Genomic DNA, 20,377 nt, shown 5'->3' with positions numbered 1-20,377 from the left:
TGGATTCTGCCAGGAAACCACAGAGGAAGAGCGCGGCTCCTTCATCACCTCCTCCTCTTCCTCCACCTGCTCGGAACTGCCTTCAGGACATCCTGCCGTTTTTGGGTCAGAACTCTGAGCGGCTTCACATCCAGAACCGGGTCAAATTATTTCAACTAAACGCTGAATATAAAATAAAACCTGATAAAAACAAAATACTGAAACAGGCAGGGAGGGTTGCCCCCACCTGTTTTCTGAGTCCTGATCAGACAATATTCTCATGATATTCTGGTTGTTGCTGTGTGAAAATGACGGAACGTTTTGGTTTGGTCCAAACTTCTCCATCTGAACCTCGAGACTCCGGTCCGTTTAGATAAACGACGTTTAACCAGGAAGAACGAACCGTTTCCATCTGATGGAAGATTATAACAGACACAACGAGTCATTATTGGATTTTGAAAGACCACAAGACATCAGAACCAGAACAGAACCAGAACCAGAACCAGTTGCACATTTACCATGTTTTTTCTCCTGAATCCAGATTCAGTCGTCTGGAGGAGAAACGGAATGAAAACTTTGTATTTTTAGGCTCTGGAAGTTTAATTATTAAAATCATTTCTAATATGTTGTGGCGTTTGTGACAATTAGAATAAAGATTATAAAAAGATAAGGAGTGAACGTGTGGAAGATCATCATGAAGAGCAACGTTACACCAGGAGGAAACTAAACCAACGTCATCTGCATAAAGTCGGATATTCTTCTGATTTCAAAGAATAAAATCAGAGATTCACAACAGAACTGCTTCTCATTTTATGAGATTAAAACTAAAATATCAAATATTAATGAGATTTTCTGTGGCAGATAAATGTAGCATCAGTTTTTCTGTAGGATTTTATTTGTCAGACAGGAGACCAGAGCGGGTCGAGCGATCAGCGGAAATTATGAAAATAATATATTGTGATAAAATAATTATATGGCTATTCTCATCTTGTGGTTTGTAATATAAAGTATATTTTGTATTTAGTTTAACCAATTTTGATTATTTTTTCTTCAGAAAAGCTGAATTTTGGCATTTTCCATTCAAAAGCAGCAGTGAGTTGAGCCTCACCTGGACTGATCAGCCTCTGGCTAACAGCATAGAACATGATTCTACGGCTCCTCCTGTCTGAACGGCGCCAATAAATGGATAAAGCTCTGAGCTAGCCATGGAGCTAGCCATGGAGCTAGCCATGGAGCTAGCCACAGAGCTAGCCATGGAGCTAGCCATGGAGCTAGCCACGGAGCTAGCCATGGAGCTAGCCATGGAGCTAGCCACGGAGCTAGCCATGGAGCTAGCCACAGAGCTAGCCATGGAGCTAGCCATGGAGCTAGCCATGGAGCTAGCCACAGAGCTAGCCATGGAGCTAGCCCTGAAGCTAGCCACAGAGCTAGCCATGGAGCTAGCCACAGAGCTAGCCATGGAGCTAGCCACGGAGCTAGCCATGGAGCTAGCCACAGAGCTAGCCACGGAGCTAGCCACAGAGCTAGCCACAGAGCTAGCCATGGAGCTAGCCCTGAAGCTAGCCACAGAGCTAGCCACGGAGCTAGCCACAGAGCTAGCCATGGAGCTGGCCACAGAGCTAGCCATGGAGCTAGCCACAGAGCTAGCCATGGAGCTAACCACAGAGCTAGCCATACAGTAAAGTGCAGCGATATTTCTCCTCTTTCCACATCAATCACCTTCTCTCTCAGGGAGGAAACCCGTTTCAGCCGATGTATCCCAGATCTCGTTCTTTCAGTCGTGACCCAAAGCTCCTGACCAGAGATGAGGGTGGGAACGTAGATCGACCGGTAAATTGAGAGCTTCGCTTTCTGGCTCAGCTCTCTCCACCATGACGGGCCGGTCCAGTTCCCTGCAGACGTTGCTCCAATCCGCCTTATTGCTGGCAAGTGGACCAGACTCTGACACGGTCATAACCGGTCAATGACATCTTTATGCATTTTCTCCCTTATTGTGTATTAAACTAATGTTTTAAGCTGGCTGTTCTCTGCAGCATCAGAAACCGTTTCACTGATTTCAACAGAAAACTTTTATTCTGTGGTTCTGGTTTATCTGACCCGTTTGGTGCTTGTTGCTCACCCAGCTGTCTGAACACTTTCATATCTCAACTCTGCAGGTTTTGCAGCAGAACAAACAGGAAACCACAGAAACAGCAGCAGCTTGTTGCAGTTTGAGCTGCTCTGCTGATCCGACAGATTACAGATTATCTCTCACGTCACTTTGATAATATGTGATAAAATGACTAGAAATCAATAAGTCCCGATGGATTCTGCAGCTGAAGGATGAAAAGTTTCCTCAAAAGTTTCACTAAAAACTGACCAGATCGTCAAAAGAAGAATTTATTGAGCAACAGGAGGAAGTTGAGATGTGTCATAGTAAAGATGGCTGCCGTTGCTCAGAGGTCGACCTTTGACCCGGTCTGCCATGTTCTCCTGTCCTGCTGAGGTTCCACAAGGCTCCGTTATGTTACTTCATTCTGGTTTCATCCAGTCCTGTTCAGAAATCTGTTTTTATGCTGATGACACTGAACTGTATTTTCAACACAATCTGTTGGAATCACATCAGATATAAATCAGACATTGATCTATGTGTCGGTGGTTCTGACCCATTCTGCCTGTAGAACCGGGCTTTTAGCAGAAAGAAGTTTCTCTGCAGCCGAAGCGTTTCTGTGTTTCGGGTCGAGGCGGGTTTTCTATTTATGAATAGAAGAAACGGTTTTTCTAACATCAACATCAGACCTATGTTTTTAATCACAAACCAGAGTATGAAACAATATTCTTGCCCATAATGTGACAGTAAGAGGCTCAGATGGAGTCTGAACAACATGGAGGCAGAAATATTAAATTATTATATTCAGATAAATGTTCCTGCTGAGGGGCAGAAGCAGGCCTTCTGACATACAGATAAAAAATGACAACAAAACCTCTGCCCCCCTCTGCCCCCTTCTACCCCCCTCTGCCCCCCTCTGCCCCCTCTGCCCCCCTCTGCCCCCTCTGTCCCCCTCTGCCCCCTTCTACCCCCCTCTGCCCCCCTCTGCCCCCCTCTGCCCCACTGAAGAGATGAAACCAAAACATCAATCAATAAATAAAACCCAACCAACAGCAGAACCTCTGCAGCCTCTGACCTTTGACCTTCATCTGACCTGAAGCCCAAAGTCCAGCTGGATGTGTCCGGTTGTTTTGTAAACATTTTCCTGGATGAACTTTAACCTCCAGCAGGAAAAACACCAAAGATCCAAACACACCAGAGCAACTAAACTATAGATGATCAATACTAGATGATCAATAATTGATGCTTCATGCCAGTAACTTTATTCTTTATGAAATTTTGAAATCTAAAATCATGATTTTATTTTGACAAGCTGACATATTTCCTGTGACCAGTTGAATTTTCTTTCCAGTTTGGTGATGAAAATATTTAAATTTAAATGAATTTATTGTCTTTAAAGATTTGATGCTGCATTATTGATTTATTGCATTTCATCTTTAAGACTTTTGTGTTTTTTCTGCTGCAGTTTAAAGCAGAACCAACTCTGGGTTTGAAATGATAAACGTCTGAAATGAATGAGTAATAAATCTGGTTCTGATCAGGTTCTGATCATAATGCCGCCGTCGCAGCTTTACTTTCCTAACAGGAAGTAATCCTGGATCCGTTTCATTTGGCCCAGTCGGTTCTGGTTCTGGTTAGCGGACAGTTTTTCTCTCCACAGTCGCCTCATGCACGTCTGTCAGGATTTAAACCACAAACTGAACAGAACCGAGTTGGAGATGATTTTAGTTTTGAATGTACAATAAATAAATAAACTGAATCAAATTTAATATCATATTTTAATCTCAACTGTTTTCTGAGGCTAAAAGCAGAAAATCATTATAATTAATTTAAATATAAGTTTTTAAACAATAAACTGTTTAAATAATTTAATCTGACATCAATAAATGTTCTCATTTACTGCATATTAATAAATGAGAATATCATTTTTATTAAATGTTCCCTTATTTGATGGGAATGTAAATAAAAGAGTCAGCTCTCGTTCATTTTGGGCTTTTATTTTGAAGTTCCACAGAGTCATAAATCTACATATTTTTGTCTTTGATGAAACTAATATTTACACAAACATCAAACAAAACACAAGACAATCATCTTTATAACTTTATATTCACTCCGTTTCGTTTTTTAACAGGAGGTTTATCTACAGATCCGGATCAGATCCGGATCGGGTCGGTCCGGATCGGGTCGGTCCGGTCCGGATCAGATCGGGTCGGTCCGAATCGGGTCGGTCCGGATCGGGTCGGTCCGGTCCGGATCAGATCGGGTCGGTCCGAATCGGGTCGGTCCGGATCGGGTCGGTCCGGATCGGATCAGATCGGGTCGGTCCGAATCGGGTCGGTCCGGATCGGGTCGGTCCGGTCCGGATCAGATCGGGTCGGTCCGAATCGGGTCGGTCCGGATCGGGTCGGTCCGGTCCGGATCAGATCGGGTCGGTCCGAATCGGGTCGGTCCAGGACTTTTCCTTTGACCTCAATAAATCCTGAAAAACAAAAAGAAAAAATATTTTAATTGATTTGATCAGAACCAGATTTATTAAAACCAGGTAAACATGAAATCTGGATCTCCGTGGCGACAGAGAGGAAAAACCCCTGTGACCTGTGACCTGAGCACAGGTCACAGGTCACAGGTCACAGGTCACGTCTCCCTCTGGTCCAGGTGACCAGGACAAAGTTCTGTTCGGTCCAAACAAGCAGCTTTAACTTTCCTCACGACGTTTCTGAGCAGAAGGAGGTTTATCACCGAGCGACCGGGAGGTTCTGGTGGACCCGACGGGTCTGAACGGGTCTGGTTCTGATGGGTTTAGACGGGTCTGAACGGGTCTGGTTCTGGTGGGTTTAGACGGGTCTGAACAGGTCTGGTTCTGGTGGGTTTAGACGGGTCTGGTTCTGATGGACCCGACGGGTCTGAACGGGTCTGGTTCTGGTGGGTTTAGACGGGTCTGAACGGGTCTGGTTCTGGTGGGTTTTGACGGGTCTGGTTCTGGTGGGTTTAGACGGGTCTGAACGGGTCTGGTTCTGGTGGGTTTTGACGGGTCTGAACAGGTCTGGTTCTGGTGGGTTTAGACGGGTCTGGTTCTGATGGGTTTTGACGGGTCTGGTTCTGGTGGGTTTTGACGGGTCTGGTTCTGAGTCCGACTCCTGGACTGAATTTTGTTTCCGCTGCTGTTTTGTTTTCCTCTGAATCAGAACCGGGTCAGAAAACCCAAACCCGGGTCAGTAGGTTATCATGTTTATAAAAATATTTACTATCATATTAACTGATATTCATTTTCATCTGCTGTTTCCTGTTATACTTTCAGAATAAAAGCACTCTGAGTTTTAAAGGTTTAAAACTTTTTTCCTCTGAAATGAAATACTGGAATCAAACCCAAGAGGTTCTGTTTGGTTCTGTTCGGTTCTGTTTGGTTCTGTTTTGTTCTCTGTGGTTCTGTTTGGATCTCTGTGGTTCTATGAGGTTCTGTGAGGTTCTCTGTGGTTCTGTTGGGTTCTGTTCAGTTCTGTGAGGTTCTGTGAGGTTCTGTGTGGATCTTTGTGGTTCTGATGGGTTCTGTTCAGTTCTGTTTGGATCTCTGTGGTTCTGTTTTGTTCTCTGTGGTTCTGTTTGGATCTCTGTGGTTCTATGAGGTTCTGTGAGGTTCTCTGTGGTTCTGTTGGGTTCTGTTCAGTTCTGTTCAGTTCTGTGAGGTTCTGTTTGGATCTCTGTGGTTCTGTTGGGTTCTGTTCAGTTCTGTTTGGATCTCTGTGGTTCTGTTTTGTTCTCTGTAGTTCTGTTGGGTTCTGTTCAGTTCTGTGAGGTTCTCTGTGGTTCTGTTGGGTTCTGTGTGGTTCTGTTGGGTTCTGTGTGGTTCTGTTGGGTTCTGTTCAGTTCTGTGAGGTTCTGTGAGGTTCTGTGTGGATCTTTGTGGTTCTGATGGGTTCTGTTCAGTTCTGTTTGGATCTCTGTGGTTCTGTTTGGATCTCTGTGGTTCTATGAGGTTCTGTGAGGTTCTCTGTGGTTCTGTTGGGTTCTGTTCAGTTCTGTTCAGTTCTGTGAGGTTCTGTGTGGATCTCTGTGGTTCTGATGGGTTCTGTTCAGTTCTGTGAGGTTCTCTGTGGTTCTGTTGGGTTCTGTGTGGTTCTGTTGGGTTCTGTGTGGTTCTGTGAGGTCCGGTACTCACACTGACTCATCCACAGCCGCAGCGTCATCAGGACGTTGAAAGCCACCGTCTTCATGAAAATGACTCTCAGGCCGAAGATGGTGATGGAGGCCAGATTCACCATTTCATCTGCAAACAGCAGCAGCCATTAAAACACCGACCTTTCAACACAGCAGAGGTCATTGAGGTCACCGGGTTCAACCTACCTGGTTCCAGGTTGGCGTCACATTGGACCGGTTCTGTGCTGTTCCCTGGTCAGCAAACACAACAAGCAGCCATCAGTGAATCAGTGAATGAATGAATCAGTGAATGAGTGAATCAGTGAATCAGTGAATGAGTGAATCAGTGAATGAGTGAATGAGTGAATGAATGAATCAGTCAGACTCACCTCCACATGTCTCTCCTGCGGTCAGAAAGGCCACCTGGCTGAAGGCGCCTGTCGGTTTCCCATCAGCGTCTCTAATCGGACTCTGCGAATTGTTCTGAAAGGCAGTTTCATTCATTGTTGCATTGAGTCGAGTAAATCCAGTCGCCAGACAAACTGTGGTGCCGCCGTCGTCAATCGGACCCAGATCGTAAAAATCCGGTTCAACTTCATCCTCTGAAACACAGAAACAGAAATCATGAATATAAAACATTAAACCTTTTCGTTTCCTTCAGTGGCAGAAAGCTTGTGATGTCCTTCATGAGTCCGTTCACTGGTTCTGATCCGGTTCTGCCAAACCCGGCCAGAACCAGATGGTTCTGATCCGGTTCTGCCAAACCCGGCCAGAACCAGATGGTTCTGATCCGGTTCTGCCAAGCCCGGCCAGAACCAGATGGTTTCATTAATTCACTCATTCTTACAGATTTTATTGTTTTTGTTCAACTTTAAACTCGATTCTGGTTTAAAAAATGTCGAGTTTGTTTTTTGCTATATTTGATCCTCATTAAGATTTTAATTGAGCCAAATAATAAAAACATAAAGACGATAAATATAATAAATATAAATGTTTTACGGGTTTAAAGTGTCGATATGAAGCAGAACTGAATAAATCTGAGGATTTTGTTTGAAAATGATCCAAACTGTCGTTTCCTGAATCTGACTAATCTCATTAAAGTTATATAAATATTTTCTCTCACATATTTAATGGCTGATGTTGGATCAGAACCAGCAGCTGCTACACAACCAACCAGACCGACACAAAAACGGCGCTCCAGGGACGTCAGCTCACATTTAATACTTTTACACCAAATTACAAAAATGATTTTATTCATTAAGATCCAAAGAAATCCTCACTGAGTTTAAATCATTTTCTGCATATTTATTGAGATTAATTATTCATTTTAAACTGGAGGAAAAACTGATGGAACTGAATCTCAAATAAATTAAATGTAATAATTTTATATAAAATCCTGCAGCAGATTTTAGCTGCGATGTGAATAATTTAATTTGTTTGGTGATTTTTCATAAATATGAAATGTTAGGAATCAACTCACTGGCAGAAACAAACAGTTTGAGTCCAGATCCAAACATCAGCTTCACATTGTTGCTGTTCACACTGGAGTGGAACCAGTAACAGAAACCGGTTCATACTGGAACCAGCTCCAGGGTTCATACTGGACCAAAATGATCGATCTGAACTTCAGAATTAAACTGATTCATCCTTCAATATTTTCTGTTTATTTGGTAGAAACTTTAAGCATCTTTAAGGTGTTTCAATGTTTGGACCAAATTGTTGTAAAAATGAAAGTTTGGAGTTAAATTGATAAAAAACGTTGAATGGACTCACTTTGCTCCACTGACAGTTTGGTTCCGGGTCCAAACTGGATTTTATTGAGTCCAGTTTGTGTCACACAGCGACGCAGCGCCAGACAGAAACATGACGACAGATTATCCATCAGATTATCCACATTAAATCAGATTATTTTAGCTCTAAACCTGAGAAAATGTGATAATAATGAATAATATTTACATAGAATTAAATGAATTATTAACGTTTTCTCTTTAATTTAATGCATTTCTGACTCGATGTTTAAAACATGAAATTATTGATTTATGTGGAAATGATCTGAATGTTTTAGTTATTTGATCTGAGCTACAATTCAACATGTGATGTGAATTATTCGTCTGTTATTGTCAGAAACTAGTTTGAATGAATAAAAACTGAAGCTGATTTTGTTTTTAGATCATTTGACAGTTTTAGAAGTTTTCTGTTTGATGGAGAATTAATGATTAAATCACATTTTGCTTTAGAAAATAATGAGTTCCTGTAAAAGTGATTAAATCAGTGCTTCTCAATTATTTTCCGTTACGCCCCCCCTAGCAAGAAGAAAACTATTCGCGCCCCCACTCCCCACCGTGACTATCCATCTCTGCATAACATTTTTTCCTTATTAACATTAAAGAAAAAAAGAAAGACATGGTCAAACTTACAAAGAATAACTTTATTAAATTGTGTTTTAAGTCTGCAACAGAAAAGATTTTAAGTGCATCAATGCCTGAAATTAAAAATAAATAAATCCATGTCTACTGCTGCAGGCAGTATCAGCTCCTCTGCTATGGTGTGGGGCTTTTTGCACTGCGCAATTTGGTACGCCACCTTATATGATGCTAGCAGCGCTTGATGGTTTACTGAAGTAGCCTTCACAAAGCGGGATGACTGTTGGCAATATTCAGCACGTTTTCGCTGAAAAAACTCTAGCGGCTTATCGGCGTGATTGGGATGTAACGTATTTAAGTGACGCGCTCATTTATTTGGCTTCATGCTGTCCGCTGCGAGCATTTTTAGACACAGCAAACACACCGGTCTTTCCTCTTCTCCAACTGTAGTCACAGTGAAGCCAAGCGCTAAATACGCTTCGTCGTATTTCCTCTTCTTAGCTTTCGGTTGACTTTCTGTTGTCTCATTATCTTTGTCTCTCTCCGCTTTTCTTTTCATCCCTGTGAAAAACTTTTTCATGTTGGGGGTTGTTGAATAACGGAGGCCATAGACAGAACGCAGTCGGAGCTTTTTGTTGACTTAACACTGCTAACCAAGGCAAACCTGTTGTCTTGTAAGTCGTAAAATGTTGCACTGTCGCAAACGTGACAGAAGTAACAATGAGAGCGCCACTGCTGCCTACTGTGCGCAATTACACTTTATACTAGTACGGCCAAAAAAAAGCCTGTTCCCCAGGATCACACGCCCCCCCAGGTATCGCACCGCCCCCCCAAAGGGGGCGCGCCCACTATTTGAGAAGCACTGGATTAAATGAAGCGATGAATCGTGCTGAACTGGACTCACTTTGCTCCACTGACAGTTTGGTTCCGGGTCCAAACTGGATTTTGAGTCCAGTTTGTGTCACACAGCGACGCGGCGCCAGACCGAAACCCGACCGTTTCTGATCCATTAACTTTGATCAGATCCTGATTGTTGGTGAAGTTTATTAGAACTAAATCTTTGTCTTGGTTCAGCTGAAATCTTTTTCTGTTCAGATTTATGATTATTATTATTATTTAGAAAAATTTACAAATCGTGAAAATTTGAAGCATCAATTTTGACCTGCTGTGATGATTAAAGTTCATTTAAATAAATCTGTTTCCTCCAACTGCAATAATCTGTAAAAATGGTAAATATTTGACAGGCAGAAGGTTCCGGGTCCAAACAGCAGAACCTTCAGTTTCTCTCTGGTTCTGTTGGTTCTTTAGGGTTTAATTTGGATTAATCTGAGTTTAAAACCCATAAGATATTTTCTTTCACCTGTAATCTGATTCAGTAGAGAAATTGTTCTGATAACGACATAAAATGAACTGAGAAGTTTAAATCTCAACTAAAAACCAGTTTTATTAGAATATTTAATATTTAATAATGTTTATATGACTTTGTGTTTATGATGTGAAGCTCTTTGAAATGCCTTGCTGCTGAAATGAGCTAAACTAAAAACATTTGATTTGATTGTTTTTGCAAAGATTTAAAGAACAGAAATATTATTATTGCATAATAAAAATAATCATTATGACAATAAGAATAAAAGTTTGATTCAAACATTTCAGTAATCAGCTTCACACAGTAAAGATATTTATGTATTTTTGGATAATTTTTATGATTTAATGATGAATATTTTGAACTCACTCGTTTCCACGATAAGATTTACAGTTTGAAAAAAACTCCAGCAAAAACCGAACCGGTCGACGTTTGGTCATGTTTCATAAATTCAGCTTTTCTCTGCTGCTGATCCAGTTGAAATCAATATTTAAATGAAGCTGATTGATAATCAATCACTTCCAGTTAATTCTGGAGAAAACGCTGTTTGTGCCAGATTGTCAGGATATTTTCTTACGGTTCTGAACCTTCAGCTCGGTTTCGGACCCGAAGCGGATCTTCCAGGTCCCGTCGTTCACACACCAACATCCTGCTCAGCAGAAACTCCAGCATGAAACCGGCTGGTTTTAATCTGAGCAGATTAAATCCATGGTCCTCAGATTCAAGACAATTTTACATGTTTGGAGCAAAACCTTTTTTAATGAAAAAATAATGTTCTGCTCTCTTTACAAAACAAAATCATATCCAAGTTAAATAAACAATATGTTTCCTCAGATGTTTGATTCAATAATAACTGATTTATTAATGACCAAAGGATTTGAAGTCTAAGATGTAAATTATTTTTTTAAATCAAATTTCTGATTTCAGATTGAAAATGATAATTTTCAAAAGCTTTGAAATGATTCTGGAGTTGTAACAATTTATTAATCTCTGTTTATCGTGAAGCTTAATAAATTGAAATATCATTTAGACATGAATGTGAAATTCTTACTGGGTTGGATGAAAAGTGTGACTCCGCTGCCAAAGATGATTTTTCTTGCAGCGTCGTTCACACAGCTCACATCATCAACTCAGAAACCTACCAACTTTTAACACCAACAACGTTCCTGTCTGCGCAAAAAACTCTGAATAAATACCATAAAAATACTTCATTATCACCAGACGCGTGACAGTAAATTGGTTTTTATGGATTTATCCTTTAGAAAAATCACTAATCCTGACAAAGAGATTTCACCCAGAAACACAAAGTCAAGGCGTACGCAGACGATGTGAACGTATTCGACCCTAAAATGTAATAAATGATTAAAATGTAACAAAGTGATGAATCTTTGAGGCCTAAAATGTGACGCAGATGGAAATATTTGTGTTTATAAAGATAATATTTACTCAATACTGCAGACTCCAGAACCAAACAGGAGGTTCTGATCAATAACTGATAGATATGATCTAATTTTAAGTGGTTTCTGCTCAGTTTTTCCAGTCCCACCAGTTGGGACCCAACAGGAACCATCAGAGCAGCTAAAATTCATTTTAGCTGCATTTTAAATCTCATCCCGTATTTATGAGAATAATTTGGTCTTTAATCAAACCAAATCATTATTATTTATGAGTTTGGAGCCAAACTTTTGTTTGGTTCCTTCACCAAACAAAAGTTTATTCATATCTTAAATGATTTTCTGATATAAAAACATTTTCAGGTTTCAGGATTACAGTTTCTGAACGGTTTATGGTGAACTGGCTTTGTTTCCTCCCAGTGAATCCAGTTTGGATCTTCTGAGTTTCACACAGTGAGAACAGGAACAGAATCTGAGCTGGGATTATAATCTGAGCTCCAGATTAACGCGCCGCGTTCAGGTATCAGTAAGAATAATCTGGACTTTAACTAATGAATCCAACACCAATAAAACACAGGATATTAAAGGTTATAGTGAGAATCTGCTCCCAGTACAACCAGTTTACCAGTTTAACTGGTTACCAGTAAAATAAAAACACATGATGTAAAACTGTTACTGGTTAAATGTGCTGGTCTTACTGGTTTCTACGTTTAGACTGGTTCCAGAGCCGAAGTGGATCCTGACTCCGTCATTCACACTGTGGAACCCGACCCGACAAAAACCCACCAGAACCACCGAGCCGGCCCGGTTCTGCCCTCCATGGACAGAACCGGGCAAACTGCTTTATTACCATTTAAACTGGAACTGGGGATTTTATGTCTAATTTTTAAGTTAATTTAATTTTAATAATTTAGTTTATAAAATGTTTGTTAATTTTAATAAAATTTCTGGATGTGAAATTTTACTGAAATATGAACTGCAGAATAAAAAAGAACGACTAAATGAATGTTAATGAATGAATGTGAACGTATTTGACATTTAGGGTCAAATACATTCACATCGTCTGCGTACGCTTTGACTTTGTGTTTCTGGATTTGATCTGATTTTAAAACCATGAAACGAAATCCGGAGTTTTAATAAAACGCTGTGAATGAATTCAGACATTAAACTCACTGATCGCCACCGTCAGTTTGGTTCCTTCGCCAAACAAAAGTCTCCAACCGGACCCAGCAGCAGACACACTCTGCATCTGAGCCAACCAAAAACCCAGCTGACTTTTTACAGTGCAACATTCAGCAGCTGCTCGAAAACTTCAAAACTTTTATCAAACCTACTGATGGTGATTCAGATTTCAGAAAAATTCAGAAAAATTCCACTACATACGCTTTTTCCTTCTTTCTTCCTTTTTTTTGTGTGTAAATGAAAGGATCGGCATCTGTTTTATTCAGAGTTTAGCTCGTCTGCAAAGGAAATTAAACTAAATGAAAATATAATATTTTTATTTTACACATTAAATTGAATATGTTTGTTTCAAAATGTCTGAGGTTAAATATGATTCTCACTGGAATAGAAAATGAGTTAAACTCCTTTTCATGTTTATTTATTCACTGAAAAAAGTTTTCAGTTTTATATTTCAATATTTTTCTGTTTTTAGATTAAACATAGCAGATTAATTTGTTTTAATTAATTAATTTGTTTTACTGTAAAAACTAATAACGTCACAAACTCACTTTCCATGGTTAAATAACTTCTGGAGAAACAGTTTTATCTCACAGATGAAATATTCCTCATTCATTGATTATTTTCTCATAAATACTAAAAACTTACTGGGTCCAATGTTTAGTTTGGTACCAGAACCAAACAGCAGCTTCGTATTGCTGCTGGTTTTCACACAGCAGAAAAACTGATTCATAAATCCATAAAAAAATGTTTCAGGAAATAAACTATTTAAATATCGATTCAGGTTCATTAAATTTGTTTTGCAGAAGCTGCAGCTTAAGAGTTGAAGTAAAATAAGAAATTAAATATGAACTAGATGATTATAAATTCCCAATGAATGAATGAAATATTTTATTTGTGAGTTTTTATGACATTTAGGATGATTCTGAGTTGCAGCAACATGTAAAATGTTTTAAAGAATAAAACTCACTTGATTCAACCGTCAGTTTGGTTCCTGAACCAAGAATGAATTTTGTGTTTCCAGACACACAATCAGACAATCAGCAGCAGAAACTGACAGATAGTTTCAGATAAACCTAGTTTATCTCATAAACTAGGTTTATCTGAAACTAATAAACTAGGGTTATTAGTTTGAGATGGAAACTAAAAATGACATGTTGAAAGTTTTATTTCCTGATATTAAATAACATGAAACAGAAAAATGTTCTGGACTGAACCAAAGATCCAGAACCAAAAACAGTTTCTGAGTTTCAAAAGCAGAAAGTCATCAGCATAAACTCTGATTTCTGACAGGAACAGTAAAACATTACTGATCTAATTTATCTGGCCAAAATCACTTTGGTGAAAAGATTTTTCATTAAGTCTAAAGTTTATATATTAAATCTGGATTTAAACCAAAATATGGCATCATAGTTTGATTTGTAAATAAAATGAATAAAACGTACTTGACTGAACGATCAGTTTGGATCCAGAACCGAAAAGCGTTTTTGTGTTTCCATATCCAGACACACAGCCAGAAAGTCACCAGCAGAAAACCGAGCCGCTTTAAACTAAACGATAATCTGCGTAGAACATTTTAACAACCAAATAGGAATAAACTGATTATTTTAACATGATCAATAAATCCTGGAAACGTTAGTTTTTGATCCAGCCATATTTTCAGCCTGTGAACCAATAATCTCAGTGTTTATGATGTAATTTAAATTATTTGTTGTGTGAAAACTAAACTAATAAACTTACTTTTCTGAGCCGTCAGTTTGGTACCAGAACCAAAGATGAATTTATTTCCATAATTATTCACACAGCAGGAGAGACCAGAGCAGAAACTGAGGATGAACTTTATTTTTCATGTGAATAATTCAGATTACATCTGAGGATTAAACTCAATATATCCATTAAACTAAATATATATCTGATTTTATCTTCATTTAATATTAACTTTATATATTACAAATATTCTCTGATGTGATTCTGTTATGTCCTTGTGATGTCATTCAAATTTAAATCTATATATTAAACTCAGACTTTTAGTTTTTGTCCGTAATAAAAATTATAGTTTAATTTTCAGTCACGTTTCTGAACTGTTAGTTTAGTTCCCGTCCCAAAAAACATTTTCCAGTTTCCACTTCCAGTCACACTGAGCTGCAGCGCTGAGCTAAAACTACAGCACATAAACTCCCCAACTACAGCAAATAAACTCCCCAACTACAGCAAATAAACTCCCCAACTACAGCAAATAAACTCCCAAACTACAGCACATAAACTCCCCAACTACGGATTTTAAACTTTATTTCCAGTGGATTCCACATGTTTAACAGAATTTTAACACATTTTGGTTTTATTGTCTAGAATTTTGACCTCAAACAAAAAAATATTTCTATTTAGTGACAATTTTATTTGTTTACTCACTGTTTTCTATTGTTAGTTTAGTTCCTTCCCCAAAGATCAGCTTTCTGACTCCTGATGTTGTCACACAGTAACTGTGATCTGGACTTTAACTAGACCAACATCTGAAGGTGAAAATAAAACCTTTAAAACTATTAAACCTCCAGATTTGGGGATTTGATGTTTTTAAATAAAATACTCTTATCTAGACCAAAGTATTTATGATACGTATCATTCTAGTGAATATCGAAGTGAAGTTTTACTTTAACTCCTGATCTGATGGTTACCTTTACTGCACAATATTTCTAACATCTTAAACCCCAAAACAAGCAAACAGAAAAAAATGTTTTTATGTCTTGATAAATCTAAATAAAGTTACAAATATTTCCCATTTCAGTTGGTTTTATCATTGAATCTATTGTGTGTCACTTGTTTTTCTCTGAATATAAAAATGTCATTAAATGTCATTCAACTATAATTTAACTCATTAATAAAAACTTATTTTCTATGAAGCTTGTTTGTTTTTCTAAATGTGAGATTATAGTTTCCAGTAACTGTCAGTCAGAAATCAGCAGAAACTGATCAATAACTGAACCGACTTGAAGATCAATGACATTTTCTCAATACTCAAATAAAACAAAAATAAATGATTTTAATCTAGTTAAACACATCAAACTGGAAAACACTGGATTTTGACCAAACTTGTTTTTTAGTGTATTTTTGACAAGGTGAAGTTTAAATTATTTGTCGTGTAAAAAATAAACTAATAAACTTACTTTTCTGAGCCATGAGTTTGGTACCAGAACCAAAGATGAATTTATTTCCATAACCATTCACACAGCAGGAGAGACAAGAGCAGAAACTGAGGATTAACTTTACATTTCACATCAGTAATTCAGATTAAATCCATGAGGATTCAATTAAAATACTGATGTTTCTTTTTTACACTAAATATTAACTCCCTGTGTTATTATTCTGCACTTTTATGTCTCACAACACAAATATTTTATGGTGTAATTTTGTAAGTTTCTTCTGGTGACCATGTTATTGAAACTATTAATCGCTTTAAAATCAGACTTTTAGTTTTTGTCCGTAATAAAAATTAACGTTTAATTTTCACTCACGTTTCTGAACTGTTAGTTTAGTTCCCGTCCCAAAAAACATTTTCCAGCTTCCAGCTCCAGTCACACTGAGCTGCAGCGCTGAGCTAAAACTACAGCAAATAAACTCCCCAACTACAGCAAATAAACTCCCAAACTACAGCAAATAAACTCCCAAACTACAGCAAATAAACTCCCCAACTACAGCAAATAAACTCCCCAACTACAGCAAATAAACTCCCAAACTACAGCAAATAAACTCCCCAACTACAGCAAATAAACTCCCAAACTACAGCAAATAAACTCCCAAACTACAGCAAATAAACTCCCCAACTACAGCAAATAAACTCCCAAACTACAGCAAATAAACTCCCCAACTACAGCAAATAAACTCCCCAACTACAGCAAATAAACTCCCCAACTACAGCAAATAAACTCCTCAACTACAGCACATAAACTCCCCAACTACAGCACATAAACTCCCCAACTACAGCAAATAAACTCCCAAACTACAGCACATAAACTCCCCAACTACAGCAAATAAACTCCCCAACTACAGCAAATAAACTCCTCAACTACAGCAAATAAACTCCCCAACTACAGCAAATAAAATCCCCAACTACAGCAAATAAACTCCTCAACTACAGCAAATAAACTCCTCAACTACAGCAAATAAACTCCTCAACTACAGCAAATAAACTCCCCAACTACAGCAAATAAAATCCCCAACTACAGCAAATAAACTCCTCAACTACAGCACATAAACTCCCCAACTACAGCACATAAACTACAGTGTTTAAGCTTTTATTCCCAGTGGATTCAACATGTTTCAGGTTATGGAGACATTTTGTTTTTCGTGACCATGTTGATGTTTCATTGAGTCGTAACTTGATGCAGTAAAATATTGTTTAGGTGAAACATAAAATAGCTTGAAATGATGAATAAACACAGAAAGCACATAAACTCCCAATAAGTAAGACACAGATGAAAAGGTAGAAATAGAACAACATCATCAGCAAATGATTTGACCTTCTGGATCTGAACTCATTTGAAATGTTTTAAACTAAATTGTTTCCTTCAGCTTCAAATCACAACTAAATATTGTTACTCACTGTTTTCTATCGTTAGTTTAGTTCCTTCCCCAAAGATCAGCTTTCTGTTTCCTGCTGTTGTCACACAGTGACTGTGACCAGGACTTTAACTAGACCAACATCTGATGGCAGAAATAAAACCTTTAACACTATTAAACCTCCAGATTTGGTTTAATAAAGTATTCCTTTCTGGACAAAAGTAGTTATGATATTTACAGCTAATGATCAAGGAAACTATTAATATTGTTCTTGATCTTCTGATTTACTTTGGTGGAAAATATTTATAATTATTAAATACTAAAACAAGCAGTTTAAAGAATTATTTTTATATCTAACGTCTAAATAAGGTTGAAAACATTTAAACTGGATTATTTTAATCTAATGTGTGCAGCAGCTTTTCCCTCTAAATATTAACAAACGTTATTAAATCTCAGTAATTTAACTCATTAATAAATAACTTACTAGTTTCTATGAGGAGTTTGGTTCCTTTTCCAAATGTGAGTTTCAAGTTTCCTGATCCGACAGACACACATCCTGACAGATCAGCTGCTGTTCAGGTTATTGATTCTGTTCAATCCAGAAAAACATCCTGATCGTTTCAATTACTGTTTATGATTTTCAGCTTCATCTCTAATGACGGAAATTCATTTATAGTAACGATGAAACTGCTGGATGTTAATTATGTAAAGTCTATTCAACCTAAAAATCTGAATGAGCAAATACAAATATTGTTTTGCAAGAAGCAGAAATAAAAACTAAACAAGTGGATCTAATTATTCAGTTTGGTCTTCAGCTGCTGAGGAATATTAAATAAAATCAGAAACTGGAGCAGAAATTAACTCACTGTAGGAAACGACGAGTTCAGCCTGGATTTATTCCACACAAATCATGGATTAAAATCCTCTCAGAATGAACGTGTGAGGATTAAACATGAATTTAAAATATCCGGAGGGATAATTTTCTGGGAAAGGTTTCATTAAAGGTTTGGTTTCGGTTGCTGATCAAATGCTTTGGATGGATGAAAACATTTTTCAGTGAATTTGTTGACATTATTTTAATTAAATAATTATTATGAATCTTTATATGTAGGATGTCTAAACTTTCAAAATGATCTTTTACTGATTAATTTAATAAAGCAAATTTAAATTTATCTTAACTTTTAAAATGCTGTTTAGAAACATTTCTTATTTTTACTGAGATTCCAAACCAAATGTTTCTGCAGATAAAATAAAAGATGTTCACTGCTACGGTTAGCTTACGTCCCGACCTGAACGTTCAGTAAAGTTACATTAACTGTTATTAACGATTAACTTCATGTTTTATCTCAAACCTGCTCAAACAATAAATAATCTGTTCATATTTAAAACAGAAGCAGGTTGAGCTGAACTGTTTTCCTGTTTCTGTCGTAAAGTTTGATTAAAGAATAAAATATAACAATAAACCAAATGCTGCGACTTACGTGACTCTATGGTGAGTTTTGTTCCTGAACCAAAAATGATTTTAGCTGCAGACACACTGAGGGGAACGCAGCGACAGAAACTGATCTTACATCAAGTCTTTATGAAACTTTTATGTTTCAACATTCAGGAAAATATCAGAATCAGCCGAGAGAAAAATAGAGCAGCAGATTGTTTTTCATAAAATGTTCCTGTTTCTCCCTCTGAATTAAAATAAGACGCTGATCAGAATCACATCGTCTGCATATTGTGAAAGTTTTTATGATAATCCGTTTTAAGCATCTACAGATTTATATCTGTAGAAGTTTCTTTATAACATCATTACTGATCGATACTCACTGCTTTCTACTCCCAGTTTGGTTCCGTTTCCAAAAACCAGTTTCCAGTTTCCAGACGAAGTCACACAGTCAGGAAACGTTAACCGATAATCAGATGATCGATCGGAGAGAAAACCGACTGAATCTGCAACGTCTGGACCGAATCAATCAACTAAACCAAAGTAACAGCTGAAGGTATTTTGGGTTTTGACCCGACGTCACACAGATCAATGATTTTTATTCCATAAAATCAGTCAGATACATTTTGACCAGATTAGTTTTTACTCACGATATTCAACCGTTAACTTGGTTCCTTCACCAAAAATCATTTTCCTGTTTCCAGATCCAGACACACCGCGCCGCCGCTCTCTACAAGAACCGAACAGAACCCAACAGAACTGGCAGAACCCAACAGAACCAGCAGAACCCAACAGAACTGGCAGAACCCAACAGAACCAGCAGAACCCAACAGAACCAGCAGAACCCAACAGAACTAACAGAACCCAACAGAACCCAACAGAACCCAACAGAACTGAACAGAACCCAACAGAACCAGCAGAACCCAACAGAACCAGCAGAACCCAACAGAACCAGCAGAACCCAACAGAACCAACAGAACCGAACAGAACCAACAGAGGCCACCATGGGATTATTCAGCAATCTGAAGATTTGTTTACCCAGATTACATTTTATTACGTAAATATTTAGTTTTCTACGGTTGTTTGTGATTAATTGGGATTTAAAAATAAAATAATCAAAATGTAGAGAATTAAGGTTTACAGTGACGGAGCTGCTGACAAATGGATGAACAGATTTATTGTAACTTTATGGAAACGTCGGGGCGCGCCGTGGTGGCGCAGCGGGTCAGCCTCAGTCCTCGTCGCGGGTTCGACTCCTGGGCCTGCCGACCTTTGCCCCCTCTCCTCTCTGCCTACTGTAAAAAATACGAGCCACTAGCGCCGCAAAAACTCTCCGGAGAAAAAGAGCTTCATATAAACGTTAATCCAGATCCGTTCTGATGTTCAGGTTTTATCCATCTGAATATTAAACTCACGGTTCTGCACCTTCAGTCAGGTTCCGGGTCCAAACAAAACTTTATAGTTTCCAGTCACACAGAGAATCAGTTCCTGACCAGAACCATCAGGATTTCCATCAGTTTGACCTGCAGCTGCATATTTATGCAAGACTTTCACTTTATTCCAGACGAATTTATTTGATTTGATGAGTTTATGATTCAATATTTTAAATGTTTTCTTCTCCTTTGGAGACACCAGGAGATTTCTGCCGTTTTCTGGGAAACAGACATTATTATAAACTATTTTAAAGATTCAAAATATCAACATGTCATAAAACAATAAACTCACTGGACCAGACAAACAGTTTGGTTCCGGTACCAAAGACGAGTCGAGTTGCAGAAAGAGACACACCGTGACAAACACAACATCCAGAACCAGGACCAGGACCAGGACCAGAACCAGGACCAGAACCAGGACCAGGACCAGAACCAGGACCAGGACCAGGACCAG

General features: G+C 38.3%; 1 gene segment (V, D, J or C); it reads right to left on the bottom strand.

Moving 5' to 3' along the window:
- Positions 1 to 4,049: 4,049 nt before the first annotated feature.
- Positions 4,050 to 20,377, bottom strand: part of LOC129352677 (T-cell receptor alpha chain constant-like) — a 30,846-nt gene continuing 14,518 nt past the window's right edge. The window contains 4 exon segments of the C gene segment in view: positions 4,050 to 4,547; positions 6,225 to 6,332; positions 6,410 to 6,454; positions 6,592 to 6,804. Coding sequence covers positions 4,546 to 4,547; positions 6,225 to 6,332; positions 6,410 to 6,454; positions 6,592 to 6,804 — 368 coding nt within the window.

This window comes from Poeciliopsis prolifica, unplaced genomic scaffold (assembly GCF_027474105.1).
Source record: "Poeciliopsis prolifica strain line A6 unplaced genomic scaffold, Auburn_PproV2 SCAFFOLD079, whole genome shotgun sequence".
NCBI classification, from domain to species: domain Eukaryota; kingdom Metazoa; phylum Chordata; class Actinopteri; order Cyprinodontiformes; family Poeciliidae; genus Poeciliopsis; species Poeciliopsis prolifica.
The sequence above is the reverse complement of the archived record's forward strand: the minus strand, read 5'-3'. Positions and strand labels throughout refer to the sequence as shown.